We start from the raw sequence: 25,073 nt of genomic DNA, 5'->3' as shown, positions 1-25,073 counted from the left end.
TCGTCATTGCGCCTGCGTAAAAAAAGAGGGGAGGTAACTCTAACGAATGCCGGAAGAAAATAAAGTGAAAGTAAAGATGGGTGATGTTCAGTACGAAGTCGTAGATGTTCATAGTCATCTAACGGACTCTGATTTCGAAAAGGTTGAAATTAAACATTTTTATTATTTATTTATGCCCTACGTCACAAGATGTAAAATTTTAAAAGTAAAAACAATCATAACACGCATCATCATGATTACTGTCACACATCCACTCACCTAAAGTTTGACTGAAAAGAGCCAAATCAGCCTTTCAAATGAGATTTAACGCCCAGTCAATACAATCTAAGTCATTTTTACTTCATTCGGTCATTTCGAGACAAACATATTTTATACTTTCAAGTGTACGTTTGCATGTAGGCCTCAGGTTTCATACAATTGGGGGAAACTGCGGAGAACCCACAGCCCACAATAAAGGTTTGAATCAGGCAGCAACATTTCATCCTTCTTAATGAACAACAATTTGTGAACAATCACAAGAAATTGTACATTTGAAATAAAATTGCACCAAATAACACTAATTTCTATGTGATTCGGTTTGTTTCTAGTACCAGTAGTAAACTTTAGAATCATGGCTTAAATATCAACCTTGAATTTTATTGCAAAATAATATATATCTTACTTTATGACATTTTGTTTACAGGACATCTCTGACGTTATTTCTGCAGCTCAAAAGGTAATGTCATTTAAGACCAATCGTCCAATGTTTACAAAGCCATCTTCAGTGCGCTAGAAATAGATCTGTAGTTTTATCATTGAAGTGAAATTTAAGTGAATGGTTGTTTCATTGACCCAAGTCCATCGAGCATGTATCAATGGCAGCGATCCATTTCGCTTATGGTAGGAAGCCATCAAATCATCGCATTACTTTTACTTACAATAATGTAGGCTATGTAAACTAAAGCCGTTAGAGAACATTTGAAAATTAATTAATTCTAAAAACTGATTTGAGGTGAACCGAAACATCAAAATTTTAAATCCAAAACTACATCTTTCTATGGGTTTCGACACAAGTCGCTATGTTTTGCTTGATAATGTGATCAGTGCAGTTTTCGCAGGGTGAATAGGATTGGTGAACTTCTGCCTTTAATTTTACACCATATATGGAGCTACATGTATACATTAGCTATAACAATAATTACAAACCAGTATGAAGTATCAAATGTAAATAAAGAGTCTATTGTTAATTGTATTTATTTTATGAATGTTATTTTCCAGAGAGGAGTAAAAGCTGCTTTGGTTGTTTCTATTGGAAAAGATGATTTTCCTAAAGTTATAGAATTGAATAAAAGGTACATTTATTATTCATATATTTGCATGATCTTTAGATATAAGGCCTTGATCCTGGTTAGCCTGCCTACTCCTAGGGCTTTCCTCTCACTGCTTAATACCCCTACATAGTACATAAATTAAAGGTCGCATAGTTAGTCGACAATGACCTAGTTTATGTTAAGTGGATGTTACCCCACTCCCACCCCCTATTTATTAAATTGTGTATTTATTGCAATTTTAAAACTATTAAGTAGAAAGTATTCTCAGTGTGTTTTTTTTTTTAAACTGGATTTCTCTGAATTTCGCATTATTTTTTTAGATTTCCAGATTTTGTTGTTCCTTGTCTTGGTATACATCCAGTTCAGGTATAGGTTTATTTTATCAGGGTGGGGTGGGGTGGCCTAATGGTTTAATGTGTGTGCTTTAGATCATAAGGTCTGTCATTGAGTCAAGTGGTGTGGTTTCGATTCCCAGCTTGTATGTGACCAGCAGTAGGGTGCCTGTCCAACCTTGTGGGTTTTCCCGGGTGCTCAATTTTTCCCTCTCTGCTAAAGACCCCTACATGCAAGTGAATTGTTGAAATAAAATTGAACAATATGTTAGTGATACGTTCAGAGCAGAATTTTGATTTAGGTCAACTGATGGCCGCCATTTTGAAGTGAATATGAAAAAGTTAGTCCCATAATGACCTAGTAATTGAAACAGGTTATGCAGGTATTTGTTCTTATTTGTATTTTTATGTTGGTTTAAATTAGTGACCTGTGAGATGGCAAAATGAGTCCAAAGTTGCAGGTCTTTTACTATATGAAGAAAAATGTTGAAATAGGATAAAAAAAATTTTTTTTTGCAGGGACATGGTGACAATCAAAGAAGTGTAACTCTACAGGTAAATAGATATGCATAGAATTAAAATATGAATATTCCAAAAATATCAAAGTAGCGATGCTTGATTTGCATTTTTCTCATGGCTTAATTCATGCTAATACATGATGTATCAGATTGATTATTTAACATTTGATAATGAAAAGATCAAAATACTAACACTAAATAATATCATAGCTTGGAGTCAATCGGATTTAAAACAGGCCCATCAACCACACTCTTGTTACATAGGGAGCAGTGCAGATCAATAGAATTTCAATTCGTCATATCTCTGTTAATACTGAACGGATTTTAACCATTTTTGGACTGATATTCTTATTAGAGATTCAACTTAGGGATTTAAAGTGCTTAAATCATGCATAGAGTCGTGAAGTCTCAAAAGGATTTAATTTTAAACATCCATAGTCCAGATTTTATCTCTGAGATGTACTAGATGCCTACATTCTGTAAAATATAGTGACTAATTTTATATATTTGTCATTTTCTGATGGGATAAATTTAAAGCGTCAAGCTTCAGATCTGATGTGAGTCACCAGTTAGATACAGTTTTAATCTGAAAACTGTATTTGACAAGGAATTGTATAGATTTAATGTTTTTTGTAGGATTTTGAAGGAGTTGTTGATATTATAGATTTAATATGATTTTTGTAGGATTTAGAAGGGGTTGTTGATATTATAGATTTAATATGATTTTTGTAGGATTTAAAAGGGGTTGTTGATATGATAGAAGAATATAAAGAAATACTAGCAGGCATAGGTGAGGTATGACATAATGCTTTACTACAAGACATAAACAATCAATAAAATATAATGTAAAATAACATGAAAGCATTAATACTGTTGTAAATGAGGGTTTTTATAAAGGTCACATGATTTAGTGTGACGTAACTGATGTTAAATGAGTCACTTATTATACAGCTACCAAACTATCAACACGTAGCTGCTACAGCTAGTCTGCTTGAGTATTTGGTGGTTCAACATAGTAAGTTACGAAATATCACAATACCTATCAAAACAATACTGGGTTAGACTGTGGGGGCAAATACATGTAATCTTACATGCTTCACTTTAGATCATAAGATCTGTCGTTGGTGGTTCAGTCGTTTCGATCCCAAGCTTGTACAGGGACATGTTCAAGATGTTGAACAGTGGGGGTTTCAAGATCGAATTTTATAATATCAGAAGCTCTAAGACAATATTTCTGCTCATTTAGGTGCAGACATGTGTAAGCCAAAATGGCGGCAATGCTTGACACGTTTGTTTGTTCAACTTTATTTCGTTAAACACAAGTGTTGTAATTTTTCGATAGTCCCTAAAATATTTAGTTTCAGTGACAATATGTCCAACACAATTTTGAACTTTTTGCAGTTTTGGAACTTCTTCAACAGGAATACCAGTTACGGCAGTTGGTAACAAATTACAATGGTCAATTCTAAAAAGCACAAAGTATTAAACGAAGAATCTAATAATTTTAAAAAAACATATGAAACATGCTGTTTTTTAATCATAGAGCCATATGTTGTTCTTTTGTAATGAAAATGCAAAATGGGTGTTATTTATAACAGACTGTTGGGGGTTGGATGGCTGAATGGTTAGCGCGTGCGGGCTGTAAGATAAGGTCTGTGATTGAGTCAACTGGCATGGTTTTGATTCCCCGGTTGTACGTGACAAGGAGTGGGGTTGCCTGTTCAACCACATGGATTTTCTCCGGTTGCCTCCCACTGCTAGGGACCCCTATGTCCAAGGGAATTATTGAAATAAAATTGAACCATTTGTTAGTCCCAAAATGACCTAGTTATTGTACTGATTATTCAACAGGTTGGTCTTGACTTCAGTCCAAGATTTGTGAAATCTGATGGCAGTAAAGATGAACAGAGACAAGTCTTAACAAAACAGGTGATTATCTCCCTTTTCGCTGTTTCATTGTAGATACTCGATTGAACGTTCCGGAATTAAATTATCTCCATTCCGAAAATATTGTCAATCGAGTGAAAAGGAGAATTTCAGAGTACAGTGCATTTGTTGACTGCAACAAAAATATCTCAACCAATCATGGCAGCTGAAACAGAACTGTGACAGGGCTGAATTCCGTATCACTTTGAATTCTCTCAATTCAGTACATTCCGGAGTGACAATCGAGCACCCCCAATGTGGAGCACTTTATGGAGGATGCTCAGTTGTCAGTCTGGATTGTTCTGAACTGCAATCGAGTCATGCAGAATTAATGATTGACGTTTATTATTATTTGTAGATAGAAATAGCAGACAGACTGGGATTACCTATGTAAGTTTTAGAAATTATGTTTTTTGTTGCATGAACACAGGGGGTGGGGGGCATACGGCGTCAGTGGTCAGAACTAGATTGACTGTTGTTGTGTCAACACAGGGGTGGTGGGAGGGGAGTGTGGTCAGTGATCAGAACTGGGTTGACTGTTGTTGGAATTTGAAATAAGATTAGCCTGTAGTCCCGCTATCCGGGCAAAATTTCCCTCATAGCACACCGTATGGCGTAAGCTCGTCTTCATTAGCCAAGTCAGTGCAGAACAGTAGGACTGTAAACATTATTTCATTTTGTGACTGATGTGACTAACTGACAATATGTTATCTTTCAGTAATGTGCATTCTAGATCAGCAGGAAGACCAACCATTACATTACTTAAAGAATTAGGTGATTAGAAAATTTTATTCTTTAGTTCAGAGCTATTAGTATTATTTATGATGAACAATTGAATCTTTTAATATTGATTTTATCCAGTGCTGGGCCCTTGCCCTTATTCACGAAAACTTAAACTAAGATACAATCGAAATTTTAAGAAATACTGCAATTCGATTGGCTGACCAGTAAAATCAATTTGCATATATCCAATTTGCATATTGGTCAGCCAATCGAATTGCAGTATTTCTTAAAATTTCGATTGTATCTTAATTTAAGTTTTCGTGAATAAGGGCCTTGGATTAAAGCTTGATGAGGGCCAAAGCTATATAAAGCATGGATATCTCTTGTTCAAAACTTACACCCGTAGATCTCACAAGTTGGGCAATTTCATAAACTACAGTACACATTAAAAGTTGTAATTTAAAAAAAAAAAAGAAAAAGAAATTTAGATTGTGAGGTCCAAAGATGTATCTTGTTTAGCTCATGCCTAAATCCGGTAATTAAGGTCATAGTTTAGATTAAATTTAGTCCATGATAAGTAATGAAAATGAAACGAAATGAGGTTTAACATCCTACTGTTCTGCTCCGATCTGGGCTAATGAAGATGGGCATATGCCATACAGTGTCGTATGAGGGAAATTTTGCCCAGACAGCGGCACTACGGCCTACTCTTATATCGAATTCCTACTGTCAGGGGATCTTTTACATGCATGCCAATGTGTACACAAGACCTCTTTTTTTTTGTTCCATCCAAACGACTAGACAGCTGTCCTTTTCAGGCCCTCCGTCCTGCATCACTGAAATGGTGGAACCACGCCTGAAAATCTGGATGAAATTTCTCAACCAATGCAGAGATAGAACACCTGACCTCCAGGCTAGCGAGCCAGCGTCTAACTACTTAACCATCATGACCCCCACCATGATAAGTAAGACACAGCAGTTGTCTCGTTGAATACAATTTAGACTGAGAGCTCTACATCAACAGTGAATGTGATTTAAATTTATTTTAACTTTACTTCAGGTGTAAAGAAAGCTCATTTACATGCTTTTGATGGCAGACCGTCTGTTGCCATGGAGGGTGTTCGAGAAGGTTATTACTTTTCAATCCCTCCCTCTATAATACGCAGTGAACAGGTAAGTTTCATTCAGTGTGAGTTGTTGGTTCAGTGGTCTAAAGTAATGTTTTATGTCATACATCCCTGTCAACTATGCAAACGAGTATTCATTCGAACTATTGTACAAATGACAACAAGTAGAGTCTTTGGCCAAACATTGTGGGGTTTCCCCAGAGCTCCTTGTTCACTGGGATTTTCCAGTGTGATTTTCCCTAGTCAGTGGTGCAGGACAGAAGACCTATCAAGGAACTGTGTCTAGTTGTGCACGTAAAAGAACCCTTGACTGTTGAAATAAGAGTAGGCTGTAGTGCACTGCATGGCATAACCCAGTTGGTTGAATCCCACTTCTAAGCCATTTAATGAAATAAAAATATATATATCACATTTTGGTCGAGAAATATCCCCCTGTGGCAAGGTTTCGTCCCTATCAATCTGTTTCCCTGAGATAATGGGAAAGCCTCCTTTTACAAGATGGCTGACCTTTAAGGTCACGCCCAGTATATGTGAGTAGCTTTCCATGTTGTAGGCAATATACCACCTCTTGTGGGTGCCACAGCTATTCCCATGGCTGTGGCAGTTTGGGGCGGTCTTAGCAGCTTTAGTTTCAGGTGGCCCCAGTGTTAAGATATCTTTCTATTTACGTGATTTGTGCCACTGTCATAGTATTTTTGCTGCGTTGCTGTGCACCTTTTTAACAGCCAAAAAGTTGGTCTAATGCAAATATAATTGGACTGTACTGTTTCCATGTAACCACCGAAAACGCAAGTGGAAACAGGCCTTAGAATTATTATCCCATGCAACAGTGGAAATCGGAATGAATCTTGTACTAAGTTTCTAATGTTATTTTTTTTGTTTTGTGTAAGAAGCAAAAACTGGTAACACAGATACCATTAGATAATTTATTATTGGAAACAGATTCTCCAGCTCTTGGTCCAGTTAAACAGGTGAGGATGGCATTTAAAACAAAGAGAGAGAAAAGGTGTCTAAAGTCCACTCGACACAAACTAGGTCGTTTTTGGACTAACATATGGTTTAATTTTATTTCAAAAATTTGCTTGCGCTTAGGGCTCTTTAGTAGTTTTAGGAAACCGTAGAAAACCCACAGAGTTGAACAGACAACCCTTCTCCTAGTCATGTACAAGCAGGGAATCGGAACCATGTCACTTGACTCAATGACAGACCTTATGATCTAAAGTACACACGTTAAACTATTCGGCCACCAGATCCCCCACTAAACAAGGAACTAAACAATCTATATTATCAGACCGGTAGGGTATTAGGTACTTTTGGCTGTTGTGAGCTAAGCAAAAGTTTTTCTGTCAAATGCATTCAAAGTTCAGACTGAATTGGTGTCGCAAAATTACCTCTTGATAATTACATTTAAGCCACGTCTGCTTTGCAAAAAGAAATGAATTGAAATTCAACATTCTACTTTTCTGCACCAAGGGAAATTTTGCCTGAACATTTCATTGAATTCCAACTGTCAAGGGTTCTTTTACGTGCACACTAACAAGTATGATTAGATGCCCTTTCCTTGCCAGGTCTCCCTTCTGCACCACTAACGAGGAAACCATGCTGTCAATCTTCCAGGAACTTTCTTAGTCATCGAATTAGGAAAGATTATCCACAGTATTTCAAAAGTTAACTAATTCATTACTGTAATATGTCTGTTTGTTTTTTTGATTACTTCAGGAGAGAAATGTTCCGGCCAACTTGGATATAGTGGTAGATTATATTGCTAAAATAAAGAAAGTTGATCCCTCTGAGGTCCGACGAATTACAACACAGAATGCAATCAAGTTATACCCCAAATTAGCCAGATTCCTTGTGAAATAAGGATATTAATGACATAAATTTAAATACTTTACAGGAATTAAATATGAAAAATAACGAGTTGCACCTATTTTTTTTTATTACGTACGAATTTGAATATTTTGTTGATGCAAGATTTTTAATTGTGGTCTGAAACCGCCTGCTTAAATAATGATAAGTTATTCGCCTTTACTTTTGGTAAAAATGTCTGACAAGAAAAAATTTGAAATCCAAACACTGAATAAGACACATTTAACATAGTAGCTTTAGGTTTCTATTGTGCCATACATTGGAAAGGAAATTAAATTTTGATTTAACATCTTTTTGTTCTGGACTAATGAGGGTGGGCATAGCCATACACTGTGCTACGAGTCCTAATTAGGGCGGTCCAAATGCTAAAGGATTAATTTGCTGCAAATGATATACACTGGACCAGAGAGAGAGAGAGAGAGAGAAATGGGGTTTAACGTCCACTCAACACAAACTAGGTCATTTCGGAACTAACATATGGTTCAATTTTATTTCAATAATTTGCTTGCGCGTAGGGGTCTTTAGCAGTGGGAGGAAACTGGAGGACCCGGTGAAAACCTACAAGGTTGGACAGACGACCCTACTCCTTGTCACGTACAACCGGGGATTTAAAACCATGCCAGTTGACTCAAGGACAGGCCTTATGATACAGCACGCACATGCTAACCATTCGGCCATCCACGCCTCCACACTGGACCAGAGTTTATTCATCTCATTTCAATGACTAGATGCTTCATCTCAAACAGCCATACTGACAAAGGAAAAGCTGACTGGAAAATCTCTAATTCAATTTTATTTCAATAATTTATTTCATGCAAGACCCACTTCCTCCTTACGTGCATGCTGAGAAGAGAAACCACCTCACTTGACTCAATGACAGATCATTGAACACCCATCCCCCTGGGTGATTTATAAGAATGCTAAACTGAGTACACCACATGAGTTAAATGATTTAACTCTTGATAAAAAAAAAAATATTTGAACCATTGATCCGGAACTCCTGTGAACTTTCAGCCATGGGACCAATGATTGGAATATGTCTCATTAACACATTACTTTGATCATTTCGAGACTAACATGGTTAATGCTAGGGAGAAGAATTTGGCCACGATAGAGACATTTCCATCTACTCATTATCAAATTTCATCTGTCAATGGTTCTTTTAGCTATATGTTTACACTGGTACAAGATAAATGGGGGGTTGTGAGTAGGGGATCTTTGAAATCGGATAATGTTTAAACCCACTTGCTAATTAAAATCATTTATAAAGATCTGAATATTTTTTCAAAAAATGTAAATAAGCATGAAAACGGAAATTTAAATTTTGTTTATTTTTAACAAGGAATAAAGTTGATGAAATATCATGACCAGATAAAAACATTTAATATAATACTGACTTTTGTCTTTTCACAGGGTAAATATAATAGTATAGTTTGGGAAAAACTATGTTAGATATTAAATATAGAATTCTGTAAATATAATACCAAATTCTTTCACATTAAATATAGCATTGACAAAAATAATGACGACTAATAACATTCTTAAATATAATACTGGCTTGTCTTTTCACAAGGTAAATATAATACTTTTCTTTCACAGCATTCTGGAAAATAATACTGACTTCTTCCACAAGTTAAAATATTAAATATAGCATTCTTAAAATTAATACTGACTTCTTGAAAATAATACTGACTTCTTTCACATGTGAAACTAATTAATGACTTCTTCCACATGTTAAATATTGACTTCTTCCACATGTTAAATATTGACTTCTTTCACATGTAAAACTAATACTGACTTCTTTCACATGTAAAACTAATACTGACTTCTTCCATTATCTAAAACTAATACTGACTTCTTCTACATGTTAAATATAGCATTCTTGAAAATAATACTATACAGCATTGTATTATTAGAATAATTGATAATAATAGACATCCTTTATATGTTAAATATAAATATAATAGCTTGAAAAAAATACTGACATGTTAAATATACACATAATAATAGCGTTCTTGAAATAATACTGACTGCTTTCAATTGTTAAAATATTAAATACAGCATTCTTAAAAATAATACCGACTTATTTCACATGTAAAATGTTAGTAACAGAATTGTATTACTGTTAGCATAAAATTCTTGCATAATCCCTTACAGAGGATTGGAAGCACATTATAAATTTCATATAATAACTAACACTGATTTCTATTAATTAAAATATTACCAAATTACATCAAACCGGGTAAAAATATTACAAAGTATTCATTCAAATAATATTAACTATACTGATATTTCACAAGATATAACAAACATAATTATAACACTTTTTTTTTTTAATGAAATAAAGAATTCCATTCACACGACTTTGACAATAATACTGAAGCAAGGTATTTTAACAACTTATTATAGTGTTTTCACACATTTCAACAAAATATATAAGAAAAAAAAATCTGATGGGCTTTATTTTTGATAATTGATTATTGAGTGACTTTGTATGAATCAATTAGTAAAATTCGGCCAAGTTATGGTTTCTTTCAAGGACTAGCACGGGTCAAAGATTTCCATTCTTTTTTTCAATCATTTGTGTAGCTTAAAATTCATACAACCTTAAGCTTATCTTGTTCTAAACTTTCCACTGACAAGTATCTGAAAGTAAATAAGTTTCAAACTAAAATATACAAACTGAGAAACACAATCTTCGACTTTCTTGAGTAGTTTACTTAGCTTTTCAGGAAAAAGGTGATACCTAGCCATAAGCCCATATTAATTAGGGTTTCACACTGCGTAGCTTGTGTGAAACACTATTGTTTTTGTTAAAATTATTATTCTTATTATTATTATTCTTCTTTTGAGTAGATCTCAGCAACTGCTTGTCGGATCGTTACGATTTCTTCGGTTTTACTGGAAAAGTGGGTGTGACTTAGAGGATAAAGCTATTTTGAACGTTCTGCAACAATGCGAAATGTCCAAAATCACCGAAGCTATCGTTTTTAGAAATATTGCAGTAATTTTAACAATAATCATACTATTTTAACTTTCGATACATTTTGGCATAGCTGGAGACGGGGCACATAGCTACGCTACTTTTGATTTTCGGCAAATCTTCGCAGATATTAGGCGCCAAATTTTGAAAATTTAAATTTTTACAAAAAACTTTTTTATTTATAAATATTTTTTTATTCGTGTTTTACGCAAATTTAACGAGTCATCTGACTTGAGCAAAAATCTGAATTTTTTTTGTCTCATTAATTTTCCTTGGCCGCCATTGACTAATTCAGTTTTTCAGTCCTACATTAATTATTTATTGTTCGATTTGTTTAAAACAATTTTGACAGTTAGGTACCACTTTTCGAAAGCAAATATTATTTTTTTCAAATCTGGTAAAACTGAAAGGGTGCGCCCTTTACAGGCGCACAAAATGTTGGGCCCAGTTTTTTTAATTTCGATTCCGTTTTCGGGCTATTTCGATTAAAAGGTGATAAAAGGTGTAAAATTAAGCTATTTACAACCCATCCAGCGTTTTCATATTTTAAAATATTACTTCGTAACTTTCATAAACTCGTAGCAATAATCTATACGGAGAGAATGTATGTGAAAATTAATTTGTAATATGCGCAGTTGCCGAGAAATGGTCAATTTTGCAGGAGTCACTCTTTATGCTATTGTGCCTGTAAAAGAGTCAATTATTATTGGATTTTCATAAAAGTGAAACCATTTGATGCATAATGTCAATTGTGACTAGTTCAACTCAATTTAACATTTTCAATGTCACCAGAAATGACGAAATTTGGACAAAAACTGTATTTAGAGCCTTCGAAACAAATAATTTATTCAAATGAGTTGTATTTGTTGTTTGTTTAAGATTTTGATATTTGATTCTAATCAACTAAAAGAATGAACCCATACGATCATATAGATATCACAAAATGGTTTCTAACTTGTTCAGTTGCGGAGAAATAGGCAATTTTCAACAGGTCACTTTTCAAGGTTTTTTGTCCATAAAAGTGTCAATTATTATTCGATTTTCATGAAATTTTCACTGTGTGATACCTAATGCCATTTTCGATTTCATACAAGTAATTTAAGATTTTCATTATCACCAAAAGTAACGTCATTTTGGCAAAAACTGTATTTTTAGCTTTCAAAACACATTTTATTCAAATGAGTCTGATTTGTAAAGTATTTAAAATTATGATATTTGATTCCAATCAGCAAATAGATTGAACCCATACGATCATACAGATACCAGAAAATGGTTTCTAACTTGTACGGTTGCAGAGAAATAGACGATTTTCTACAAGTCACTTTTCAAGGTTTTTGGTCTATAAAAGTGGCAATTATTATTTGATTTACATAAAATTTTCACCATGTGATGCCTTATGCCATTTCTGATTTCATAAAACTAATTGAACATTTTCATTATCACCGGACGTACTGTACACTTACATGTAACAAATGTATAAAATGAATTGATATTGCTGGATTTGGTTGATTCGGCATCCATTTTATTTGATGTGTGCAATGCTTATGTGGAAACCTGTTTAATGGTTTCATTGGTACCGGAAGTGACATGTTTAGGGTAACGTGGCACCGGTGAAACCCGTCATTACTGCATCGCAGTTCTAGTTAAAATATTACAATTATTAGTAGGCTATATTATGATATGGACAAATATGTTTTTTTTAATTTAGAGGGATGAAACAACCCCATATAATTTATGGATGAGAGAGAGAGAGAAATGGGGTTTAATGTCCACCTGACACAAACTAGGTCATTTCGGGACTAACATATATGGTTTAATTTTATTTGAATAATTCGCTTGCGTGTAGGGGTCTTTAGAGGGACCGGGGGAAAACCCACAAGGTTGGACAGGCGACCCTAATCCTTGTCACGTACAACTGGGGATTCGAAACCATACCAGTTGACTCAATGACAGGCCTTATGATACAGCATGCACGGCCATCCACAGGCCTTCACGTAAAAGGAGCGTGATCGCTCTCGCTCTCCTGGACGCGCCTGGATGTCAGTCGAGGTGCGCTTTTTATAGCTCTCCTCAATGTCTAATTTGACTCCCCTCAAAGTAGGGCTATGAATGCTGTGACGTCATCGTGGCTAATTTTCCTCGATGGCGTCAAAAATCCGGACACGTATTACAAAACACTAATTTGTAAGCAGATGTCTCTACTTAAAATTATAATGATTTATATGGTATGAATCAGAATTGAATTAGCCTTTCAATGGTGTTATTTATATTTTGGTACGCTAATTACCTGCCGAGAAATCGTCCGTTGAAAAGCGTATACGGCTTATCGAGGGATTTTCTCGCCGTAAAATTTTGTGGCACACAGATTTTTACGATTTTCGATTTTTGTATGCTATTTTTAGTCGTTTCGTAGCTAATGGGGATGCATCGCAGAACCAAATTTCCTGTCCAATCAAAAAGAGGAAATCCTAAAATTATTTATACCGTTTGCGCCCGATTTCTAACCGAATTAGAAGCCAAGATATGCCAAATTGAAGGAAAAAATTGCTTTTTAATAATATTTAGAAAAGAAAATTTTTACACGCGCACGCGGATTTGTGAAGACGAATATGTTTTCTACAAACTGCAAAAAAAATTATTCTAAAATATTAATAAATAAATAGCTACGAAGCTAATATGTGAGTGAGGGGTAGTCCTCAATTCTCGAGACAAAATCCAGGAGGCGTGGCCGCGCTACGTATCTTCGCGAGATTTTCAAGGACGTATCCACAGAAGAAGATTGTGGAGCATTATGTAAGTTTTCAAATGTAGAATTCGTCTTAATCTAACTTAATCGCAAAACGATGTTGGAAATTCATTTCTCCACTTTATAAAACGGTTCCTATTGCATTTTTGCAATGGCTGTTGGTGACAAACGGTAAACCAGCATGTCTCATTCGAAATGCAGGAGCCGTTAGAAGTTGATGTAGTCCTATTCAACCAGTTTATGACGTGTATGTCTGTCTACAGTAAAACAGAAATAAAAACGTCTGGATGGTACAGTCTTCTGCTTCAATCAGCAGTTGTCATTGTTTTGTAATGTATGCCTATCTTAGTAGCTAGTTTGATTTTGATGAATGCAATGTTTCAATTTTTTTTTTTTTTTTTTTTAGCTATAGAAGTCTTGATCTTGTCACTGTCAGTTTTCTCGTTTAATTCTTGTTGATGCTGGTAAGTTTACTTATAGGTAGGTCTTCTTAAAATAGCAGCATTGATTGAATGAAAATTTTAATGTTTTAAAGTCTAATTTAAATTAATTTTAATTAGATCTAGACGACATTAAAATTTTCATTCAAATTTGAATCAAAATATAAAATAAAAAATCAGTACGACAGAAGACTAAATGATCTACTGTCTTTTGATTTTGATCAATAGGCCTGCAATTAAAAGACATGTTAAAATATTTTTTTTTTTTTTTTTTTAGCTATAGACTATAGAAGTCTTGATCTTGTCACTGTCAGTTTTCTCGTTTAATTGTTGATGCTGGTAAATTTACTTACAGGTTGGCCTACTTAAAATAGCATCATTGATTGAATGAAAATTTTAATTTTAATTAGATTTTACATTAAAATTTTCATAAAATATAAAATCAGTAGGCCTACGACAGAAAACTAAATCATCTACCTACGTAGTAGGCTACCTATTTATAGTACGCGTAAAGACGTTAGCAGCAGACTTACACTTAGTAATATTTTAGTAGGCCTATTATGTATCTGCATACATGTAGGCCTATGTGGGGAGTATTGTTGAGCGGGAAAATTTCTCAAAATCTCCCAGTCTTACCTTAAGTGTTTGTGAATCTCAGAGAAAAGCAATTAACCGTCTTTTGTATGATTGTTTCATGTCTTTTTTTTCTTTTTTTTTTCAGAAATATTCTGCATCCTGCCTGATGATCCTTTTGATGGACAAAATCCATTTTAATGACAAAGGAATGAAAAAATACTATCATAGCAATCGTCGTGTGTGTTTATCTTCATAATTGTTCCTTATATCGTGTTTTATTGTAATAGGTTTCTTGTGTGTGTTGTCTTTGCAACTGTTGTCCTGTTTAAATCTGCCGAGGCCGGTCCCATGCAAGCACGAGCTGTGAAAGAAGGAGGGTTGAGAATAGGGCTACAAAAACCTACAACGTAAAACAACATTTTGTGGCCGTAAAAACGCAACCAAAATAAACAGTAAAACTAAAAGGATATATTGCAATTACTTAAGTGAACAAATCAGTAAAATAATCATTAGTGTGATGCTTTGATTCAGTACTATTTATACAGCACAATTTTATATAAATATTGCACTTTATAATTATATGTAAAATTAGTTTGCTAGTGGATTTGTAAAATCTGTTGATTTTATCCTTAATGTCACAAGGGTCACTATCATTACTAAAATGCAGTAAATAGAATGACGGATATTGTAAATATTTTAATTTGACAGACAAAAAATGGAATTTAAATGATTATAATGTTACTTAGCATGTTCACTAAGCATCCACCAAAGATGATCAGTTTTGTATAAAATATTCAGAATCTTACAGATTTTTTCTCAGATTAATGATATTTGTGGTCTAAGGGGAGTGAACTCTGCCCTATTACCTCCCTTTGATTCCTAAATGCTAATACATCATTGCATGACTTTTCTATCACAGAAAATACATTTAAACATGATACTTTTTGATTTTTTTTAAAATTCTAAGTTATATTTGTCTTGTCTGTTATTACTGTAATGGTTTAAGAAGTGAAAAAGTGTTATTTTTGAATTGCTGTTTAGATTTGCTTCAGTTTGATATGTTGGATGATGACATTTGTTCAGTTTTTTGTTTTTTTGGTTTGCGATAAAATAGTTTGTGGACGCTGGTGGCAGCCATCTTGGAATTGTGGCAGCCATCTTGAATTTCAAAATGGCCAATATCGACTAATAATTTTTTTTAGTAAGGTTTGATTCAAGATTTTTTAATGAATAAACCACTTATTTTTTTTACATATATAGACACTTATAAACTCCATACTAGATTATATAATGGTGGCCATCTTGGATTCAAATATGGCTGACATCACCTAATTTGCATATTTGCATCACCATGATTCTTATTTGGTTAGATGTTGTATTAATTGTTAATTATTCTGTAAATGTAACAGGAATTTGAATATAAATAGTTACGATTTCAACAATATTACGCATTTTTTGTTCTTAATTTATTCAAAATGGCCGACATCGTGGTCGACCTATGTTTTTTTTTTCGTCATACTTTAGAGTATCGATTGGGCGTGCGTTGTGCCAATTTTCAGCAAGATCGGATATTTTGTCCAGGTATTATGCATTATTATGTGCTTCTGATCCATTGTTAATTCCTGAATTTTGTGCCATTGACCCCTGTGACCTTTCAGTCTATTTTAAATTGCTTGAGACTTTCTCTATAAGAGTCTATATAAAATTTTAGACAAAAAGTACCCCAATTCACCGAACATAAATGTCCATATCTTGGCTTCTAATAAAGATATCTCCAATCTGTAAACAGTTTTATGCTATTTAAATGTAGCTTTATCAAATAGGCTTATTTGTAAATAAATCCATTAATAAATAAATTTTGCATTCATAGCCCTACTCAAAGAGAATAATCAGGAAAAATATACTGGTAATATCATATCGACAATCAACTTGCTTGTCGGCTACAATAACAGCATACCTTAGTGAGAATCCGCCATCCGTTTCATAATCCGAGTAATTAGCACATTTAACGGTAATTTTGATAATTCGGCAAAAATAACCCCAACAAGCCTGCTGGTTATTCATAACAGGTCCACTAAGTTTCCTTTGTAATAATAAACCACGTGGCGAAGGAAGACATCTCGCTCCGCATGGATTGTGAATCTCGTGCTTCGCGCCCCGTCTTCGACTCTCGATCCGTACGAATTCTAGGTAGATATGAAAATAATAATTGGATAATGCATTTTATGGTTTCACTGACCCCTTGTTAGTTAAATTTAAATATTCATTGAATAATCCCTGATAGAACACCGGATATCCCGAGAAACAAATATTAATAACTAATATATTTTTCCGTCAAGATCTTCAATGCTTTCAGATTCCCGATAACACGTGACATGCATTGGTTGGAATTAGGACAATAAACCAGCATTGCAAGATTTATTTTTAAATAGTGTTTTAGTTTTATTCAATTTTATTTTTTACACATGCTGACAGGGATTTATTCTTAAAAATATTGCCCTTTTTATTTAAGGCCATGGCATAGTCGTACGGAATTTTATTTTATATAAAGCAATTTCAATCATGGGAGTCATGTGATCATTGTGTGGCTTGTCTTTCATCCACGAATGAAAAAAATATTGTAAGTTACGTGATAGACAAAAACATTAATTTGTGTTTTAAATATGAAGAAATGTCATACTGTCGCATCAGCTTATTTTCGCCGTAGTAGATAAATCCTAATTTCGATCGACTGATGATAAACGAAGACAGTAGTCTATTCAGGAATATTACTGACTTGAACTTGTTGAAGTCAGATATTAAAGTTGACGGGAGCTTCGAATTACCCTGTTTCTTACCGGGACCTCACTTGACCCAATTCTGGCCGGTTGGTTTCGAAATAGATTAAAATCTCTGGACTTTATCACAAATGCTAACAAAGCTCTCCTCAAGAGATTCAGGAGAGCTTTCTCAGGAGAGCGATTTCCTCTTTTTTCAATTTCAGGAGAGCTTTTTTTGACTCCCCAGGAATTTATTCACGTGAAGGCCTGCATCCACCCCCCCAAAATTTATGGATGAAACAACATGGGGTGAAACGGTTTTGGGATTAAACGACCTGCTCCCCACTGCCACATACCGGTTTAGGAATCTTTTTATTCCTGCCACATGCATGTGACATAGGCCCCACAATTTAGGAATCTTTTTATTCCTGCCACATGTGGCATAGGATAGGCCTACCGGTTTAGTCTTAGTAGACTAGGGCCTAGATATCTTTAATACCAGCGGGTGGCTTAGAAAATTGTATTTTATAGTCTGGACCAAGCTAAGTTCTAAGAAGAAATACTTACATTGCTGTTGATAGTGTTTTCGTTCTTTATGCGTTGGTGCATTAACTTGAAACGTACACCTTGGTTCATGTGATATTGAACTTTTAAAAACACAGCTGGAAAATTGATCAGGGCTGTGTTTACGTTCTCGACGGCACCAATCTTGTTCCTTTTGCCTCTCAACAGTGCACCATGTTTCTCTTTGCTCTCCCAATCTTCTGGCTTCTGCTTGCGATAAATTTTCTCTAGACATTGTCTTCAACTTCTTGAACAGATATCACAAAACAATATTATTATGCGAGATTCGATGCAAGCACCTGCGGTCAAATTTATTATGAGCCAATGGAACCTAACAACACCTAATGACAATTCTTCCTCGTATTGCCATGACAACGAAAATAGCAGAAGTTGCAACTTTTCGTTTTTAAATAAAGGTTTATTAATGTTAAAGTTTACCTTTTTGATCACAGATTATTTGAACAAAACTGGTAATGCAGATACTTTGTAAATGATATGGTTATTGAGAGTATTATGTGTGGCCTACTTCGATCATAATATCACTACGCCAACTCTAGACTAACTTTGATAACGGGAGACAACTCCTATTTGGTATGGGCTCAGACTAACAATTATTTGCCCATTGACTTCAATGTTAAATGGCTGTAACATCACAGGCTGTAGCTTTTTGCTCAACATTCCGTTGGTTCCAATCTTTATAGGCACAGTGGGGACCACATCATAATTTTGTAGGGGGTTGACCGTTGAAATTTTTTGCTACGGGGATTTGATGTTGACTGGGGTGAAAATCTCACTTCCGACACAATGATTGCTCTGCAGAAACACTTCACAACCCCTATCCCTCCGATGTAATATCATCAGTATTACCCAAAACTGCTAGAAAATTGCAAATTTGATCCCTTTTCGCCATTTCTAGACCAAAAAGTCAACCCAAAAATGCAGGAAGAGGAGAGAAAAAAATGAAGGGAAAAATTGTCTATTAATAACTTGCACTACATAAGGGGAAATAATTACTAGTCTTAGTTCATCAGGGCTCTTACAGTAATTCTTTCCACATTGACTTCATGATTAAATCCATGACAATTCTCGCCTATACCATAATGTTTTGTTGAATATTCGGATGATCTTGTACCAACTGGGTTAATCGTCAATCAGCCAAGAAACTGATCCCAGTCAACCAGGCGGAAACCAAGTAGTTACTAGCATTATCGAAAAAAGAGAAATTGACTGCTTTGCTGATAGTTAATTTAACAAATTTGTAAGAATCTAAAATCGCCTGCCAAGAATCTGATCCCCGTCCATTAGATCCCTATCAGCCACATACCAAGTATTGGTACTCCAGACAAAATCTACTTCTTTCAATTTGCTGTCAGTTAATTTCATAAATAAACAAAAACCTAAAATCGTTTGATAGAAATATTTATTTTTCATCACCAATGTTAAATTAAATTATTTTAAAAACAAACAGAATTACAAAGCAGATATTTTTAACCAGAATAACATTACAACAAATGATAATAAAAAAAAAAAACATATATAGAATCCGGATTTTGTAATATATAGTTATATGCTTGTAACTTTAATTTATACAATAACTAAATAACAATAATTTTATGATATGCACATTTCTCTACACTTACAGTATCATAAAAAATATTTATAACATACATATGTTTACAAAAGAACAGCAGCACGGAAAACACAAAATATTTTTCCACGTTTTGTAAATTTATATGTTACAGCAAAAACAACAGAAACATATTTTGTTGATTAGATTTTTCCACCTTTTGTAAATTTATATCTTAGAGGAAAAACTAAATGCATTATGGAAAAAATAAATATTTTGGCTATTATTAATTTTGATAAAGATTTTTCCACAATTTATAAATTTATTTTTTACTTTATCTTAAGGGAATATACATTCATTGTATAAGCTTTCGAAAGCGCCTTAGAGAAGCCATTGGCTGGATTTTGTTGCACTATATAAATGAATTAATAATTAGTAGTAGTAGTAGTACAATAACTCAACCAGAGACTAGCAGTAGCGACAATTAGACTTGTGTCACCAGGATTTAGAGATAAGGCAGACGACTTAGTCAGCGAAAATGATGTCACACTTTCAGAATTCCACTTGCTAGAGCTCCCCACCCCTCACCCCAAGGATAAACTGTCTCCAGAGGTCGCTTAGAATACAGGGTTTAGTATTATTGCCATTATTCAATTTCAGAGCTAGTCTCTATTATTTAACACAGTAAGAAACAGGCCTCGGTAGAAGAGAACGTTAAGTCCTATACAGTCAACCAAACAAGGCCTACATGTTTTATTTCACTCTTTTATAAATGGAATGGGTTCGATTCCTCCTCTGAATTTTTTGCTGTCTGATATATATCTATATACAGTTTATATGGGAATAGATAAAGGTCAAGGTCACTCCTAAGTCTTGTACTTTATATACGATTGAATATATAATATAACTAGGCCTATATTTAATACCATTATAAAACTTCTGAACAAATGCCTGATAAAACTATTAAAAAAAACTTAAAAATTATAACAATGAAACAGTTACAAAAGCACTAAAAAAAAGCCTTCAAATTCAATATGAATGAATTTTAATTGCGTATTTACATCTAGAGGGACATTGACTAATTTTATGAGCTCTATATGAGCTAACTAGATCAATATAGCACAATAGAATTATTTCATTACACAACACAGGGCAGTTTAAAATATCGAATGAAATATACACATATATATACAGAGTTGTATTCTATCTATGTACATAAAAACTAATCACATAAAAATAGTGCTGATCGTGCAACCGTTAATTATTATATTGTGCATTGTTACATCTTTACACTGAATCTAAAGGCCATTTGCACAGCTCCTGCTGCAGCTGAGGTCAAACTTTTATCGATCTTTGAATTTCTCAGTTTTTAAAAGAGGTTGCCAAGCAATGAAACATATCCTCACAGCAGCTAAGTTGTTCGAGCCATCAATAATTGTTGTCGCAATGTGAATCTTCATGTAAAAAGATCATGAAGGGCCATAACTCTGACAATGCTTATCCAAATTGTTGAAAGTCAATAATTTTTTAAATAAAGTAGGACTTCAGCTAATTCCAGAGCAGTGCATATCACCATATAAGGGCAGGGGTGGTGGAAGGAGTTATATATAATACTATACAGTGAACCAGACCAGCTTGGTTTAAATCTACTGGCAATGCCATATTATTGGGAATTTATCTAAATATATATACTTTATAAAAATATGTACATTGATTAAATTACATACATACAGTTAGATCATCTTTAGTCCAGAAATTACAATTATATAACACTTTAAGAATTTATCTAACAATCTCTAACCGTCAAAGAATAATCCTTGGTGTGCAATGAATCTACAGCATAAACAGATCGTGAGCTAGAATGACCGTAATGACTGATAAATTAATCTATATTTGTAAAACAAACATTGATATGTACCCAAGATTATTTGCTGGAGAATGCACAAGACTCAATAAGAAAATATCTCATTAAGCAATGAGTCTACTCTGACTACATCAGACATTTCAGACTATTTCATTAAGCAACGATTCTACTCTGACTACATCAGACATTTTGGACTGACAGAACGGTGACAAGATCATACACCATGTCGTTCTGTCAATTTTGGAACGATCCGGATTCAAAATAGATTACCTATACACTTACACAGTGACAGGATCCTAAACAATTAACTTCTGTGGGCCGTTTTAAATCTCAACTCAAAACATTCTTGTTTCAAAACCCTGATTTGTAAATAATCAGTGAATGTAACAGCCAACAGCACCTTAGAAACCGATCTTCAGTGTTAACGCCCTTTAAAAATGATGATATTATTATTATTATCATTATTATTAAACAATGACATAATCCCATTCCACGTCGCTCAGTTGCTGTTCGGTCCAGACTCAAAGTCAATTACATATATATACACTGTACATCAGTAGCACTAATAGTTTAATATCAGATGTTAATATCTTAATAACGATATTATAAATACACAATTATTTACAATCCATTAGTTTCGTGCATTAACTTGCAGCAAAATTAGCAAAGTTTGTTTTTAACGTGATAGTTGGCTTGGCAGGTTGGGCTAGATTCTTAGCTACAGGCTGTGCTCTCTTTAATTTAGTTGCTTCGTTCAATTTAATGGCGGCTTCTAGGCGAGGTTTTAAGTCTGCGTAAGTAGTCATGACGGTGCGGAATTCGTCAGGATATTGGGGTCCAATCTTCATGAGTTTAGTTAAAGCTTGTTGATGTAAGGCTTGCGATGTTTTACTTGCTGCGTCTATTTGTTTCTCCTCGTATAGATATGATACTAGAATGGGAACTAGTAGAGCCACCAGGGTCACACCTGAAACACAAAGTGTGAAAGTATATTATCTAATAATTTAATTCTAGGCAATGAGAATAGAAAATAAATCATTAGCAGTTGTCCCTGAGCATAAAATAAATTAATTCAACCGATTTAGTGAAATCATCAACATTTTTCAGCGTTAGGGTGCCATGTTGCAAGGTCTGGTAGCATTGATGAGACCAAGAACACCTTGTTTAATGAAGACTAGCATTAATCTAAGAAACCATCATCTGTTTACTGGTCTAATAAAGACGGACAGATACCATGCAGCCTATTCTTATTTTGATTTCAAACAACAGGGGATCTTGATACAGTCAACACAATTATTAAGTCTTCTGTCCTGCACCACTAACAATGGGAAACAAGGCTGATCAATCCAGAGTAATTTTCTCAGTCTACAACGGAATCGAACCCAGGACCTCCCGGTTAGTGAGCTACTGTGGAAATAGGGGAAACCATCTTAGGTAAAACTGTGGAACTTGCTCAGTCTACAACGGGATCCAACCCAGGACCTCCCGGTTAGTGAGCTACTGTGGAAATAGGGGAAACCATCTTAAGTAAAACTGTGGAACTTGCTCAGTCTACAACAGGATCCAACCCAGGACTTCTCGGTTAGTGAGCTACTGTGGAAATAGGGGAAACCATCTTAGGTAAAACTGTGGAACTTGCTCAGTCTACAACAGGATCCATCCCAGGACCTCTCGGTTACTGAGCCAACACCAGAAACTTTGAGCTACTGTACTTGCCTATACTGTTAGAATATATACACTGCAGAAATAGGGTAACCAACACGGTAGCTTCTGGCTAGTAAGCCAGCTTTGTACTCGCGGGGAAATAAGTGGATTGAGTCAGATCCACTGTGCATGTTGTAGTTGGATGGGATCAGTCATTCATTTATAAGCGATCAGTCATTCATTAATAAGGGATCATTTTCATTCATTAATAAGGGATCATTCATTTATTAATAAGGGATCAGTCATTCATTAATAAGGGATAAGTCATTCAATAATAAGGGATCATTCATTTATTAATAAGGGATCATTCATTCATTAATAAGCGATCAGTCATTCATCAATAAGTGATCAGTCATTCATCAATAAGCGATCAATCATTCATTTATTAGTATCATTTACTCATTATTAGGGGATCGGTCATTCATAAATAAGGCATCAGTCATACATTAATAAGGGATCATTCATTTATCAGAAACCAAATCATACTACAGGACGTGGTCTTTGATTATAACTGATCAATAATATAAGATAATTATAATCAGATAAACTTACGTTTCTTTTCATCCGCCATAGAAATTAAATTTTCTAACATTCTGATAGCTTCTATCACTAATATAAGTTCAGCTTCTGTATTAGGTCGTTTATTACAAATTGTATATAAATATTCTATTATTTTCGGTGATAATGCGTGGATGTATGGTGTGGAGATTTTTATTTCTTGTAACTGGAGTATCGAAATAACCGTCTGCACACATTTCGTTTTCAGCTGAAAAGAAAATACATAAAATTTGCCATAAGTAATGTGACAAGTTCCAGACCACCAAGGAGAGGAGAGAGAGAGAGAGAGAGAGAGATCAGGTTTAACAATAATTCAACAGGTCATTTGGAGATGAACAAATGGTACATTTTATTTCAATAATTCTCTTCGGCACAAGGTTCTTTAGCAGTAGGAGGAAACCAAAGAACCAGAGAAACTCATACCCCCCCCCCCCATTCCTAGACCTTATGATCTAAAGTCCATTTTGAGGTTAAATCATCCATCACAAAATGTATTCCAATCCAGTAAATATCACAGGCTAGCAATGGCATCGATGGAGAAGTTAATTAATGTCTAATTAATAATTTGGATAACATCTAAGACCTAAAGAAAGACCTGCAATGGGAAGATTTAGCCCTTGCATAATGTATGTTTAAAACAAAGCTGAAGATAGTAATATAAAATATGATAAATAAGTTTACCTCTATATTATCTGACGCCCAAGCCTGTTTATATATTTCTAGTGTAGGAGTCTGTAAGTTCTGTACACCAGTAACCTCTTTAGGACATGACAGTGTAAATACAGCCAATGTTAATAACAAGGTCTCTAGATCAATGCCAGCATGATCATCTCCTGTAAAAAAAATACACATATAATTCAAATTTTACACATCTACTGTGGTGTAATTCTTTAATAGTAAGTGCAGGAGGACTGCACTTCACACAAAACAAAACTGATAAGACAAACCTGCCAACTGGAAATAAACAAATTAAATCAAGTGAAATGATCCAGGGGCCAGCCATCCACTGCACTGTATTTGTGTGAGTTAGTTGTATTTTACGTCGACTTCCACGGAGGTGATATCGCAGACAATCTACAGTCCCAGAAGGTTAAGTAGTAGAGGTTAGGGTTGAATGCTCTACAGAGCACAAACTAGCTCATTTTGGGACTAACATGTTATGGTACCTTTAAATTAATTAAAAACACCATTTTTTTAAATTTTCATGCATTGGATCTGTGTCAAATATACATCATTTACTTCTTTGATGCCATATTAACACTCGTCTTAGTTGGAAATATTGTGTAATTGAAAAGTAATTGACCATTATGTTTTGTTTTAGATTGTTAATGTCATATACTCCTTTACTAAACCAACTTATTCATATTATTAAGGAATAGTGGTCTGAAGCCTTCTTGAGTTGGAAATATTGGTATTAGCAATAAAGTGTAATTTTACGTTTTGTTTTAGATTGTTAAGCCGCGTTTACATGATACAACCAATCCATACAACCACCTTATGCAACGGT

At 34.4% G+C, this 25,073-nt stretch overlaps 2 protein-coding genes and 1 long non-coding RNA gene across 5 annotated transcripts in view; 2 read left to right on the top strand and 1 right to left on the bottom strand.

Annotated features, from left to right (window-relative positions):
* Positions 1–57: 57 nt before the first annotated feature.
* On the top strand, positions 58–6,910 carry LOC126821592 (putative deoxyribonuclease TATDN3; the record flags this gene model as incomplete). The annotated part of the gene is made up of 11 exons (XM_056100928.1): positions 58–142; positions 683–715; positions 1,258–1,331; positions 1,631–1,676; positions 2,162–2,197; positions 2,893–2,955; positions 4,012–4,089; positions 4,445–4,476; positions 4,805–4,860; positions 5,870–5,982; positions 6,830–6,910. Coding segments are annotated over exons 1-11 (678 nt in total), but the record flags the coding sequence as incomplete, so codon positions are not given.
* A 5,978-nt stretch (positions 6,911–12,888) lies between these two features.
* On the top strand, positions 12,889–15,994 carry LOC126810419 (uncharacterized). The gene is made up of 3 exons (XR_007675214.2): positions 12,889–13,581; positions 13,941–13,998; positions 14,696–15,994. It is a non-coding gene; the product is annotated as an uncharacterized LOC126810419 (long non-coding RNA).
* Positions 15,995–21,361: 5,367 nt separating this feature from the next.
* LOC126822215 (HEAT repeat-containing protein 5B) overlaps positions 21,362–25,073 on the bottom strand; it is a 102,119-nt gene continuing 98,407 nt past the window's right edge. For all 3 annotated transcript variants that reach the window (XM_050550960.2, XM_050550961.2, XM_050550962.2), the window contains 3 exons: positions 24,248–24,399; positions 23,561–23,774; positions 21,362–22,271 (listed from right to left, as the gene is read on the bottom strand). In XM_050550960.2, the coding sequence (XP_050406917.2) occupies positions 21,949–22,271; positions 23,561–23,774; positions 24,248–24,399 (689 nt within the window). In that variant the 3' untranslated portion in view covers positions 21,362–21,948. The remainder of the gene's footprint in view (positions 22,272–23,560; positions 23,775–24,247; positions 24,400–25,073) is intronic.

This window comes from Patella vulgata, chromosome 5, assembly GCF_932274485.2.
Source record: "Patella vulgata chromosome 5, xgPatVulg1.2, whole genome shotgun sequence".
NCBI lineage: Eukaryota > Metazoa > Mollusca > Gastropoda > Patellidae > Patella > Patella vulgata.
This window is presented reverse-complemented; position numbering and strand designations above follow the sequence as displayed.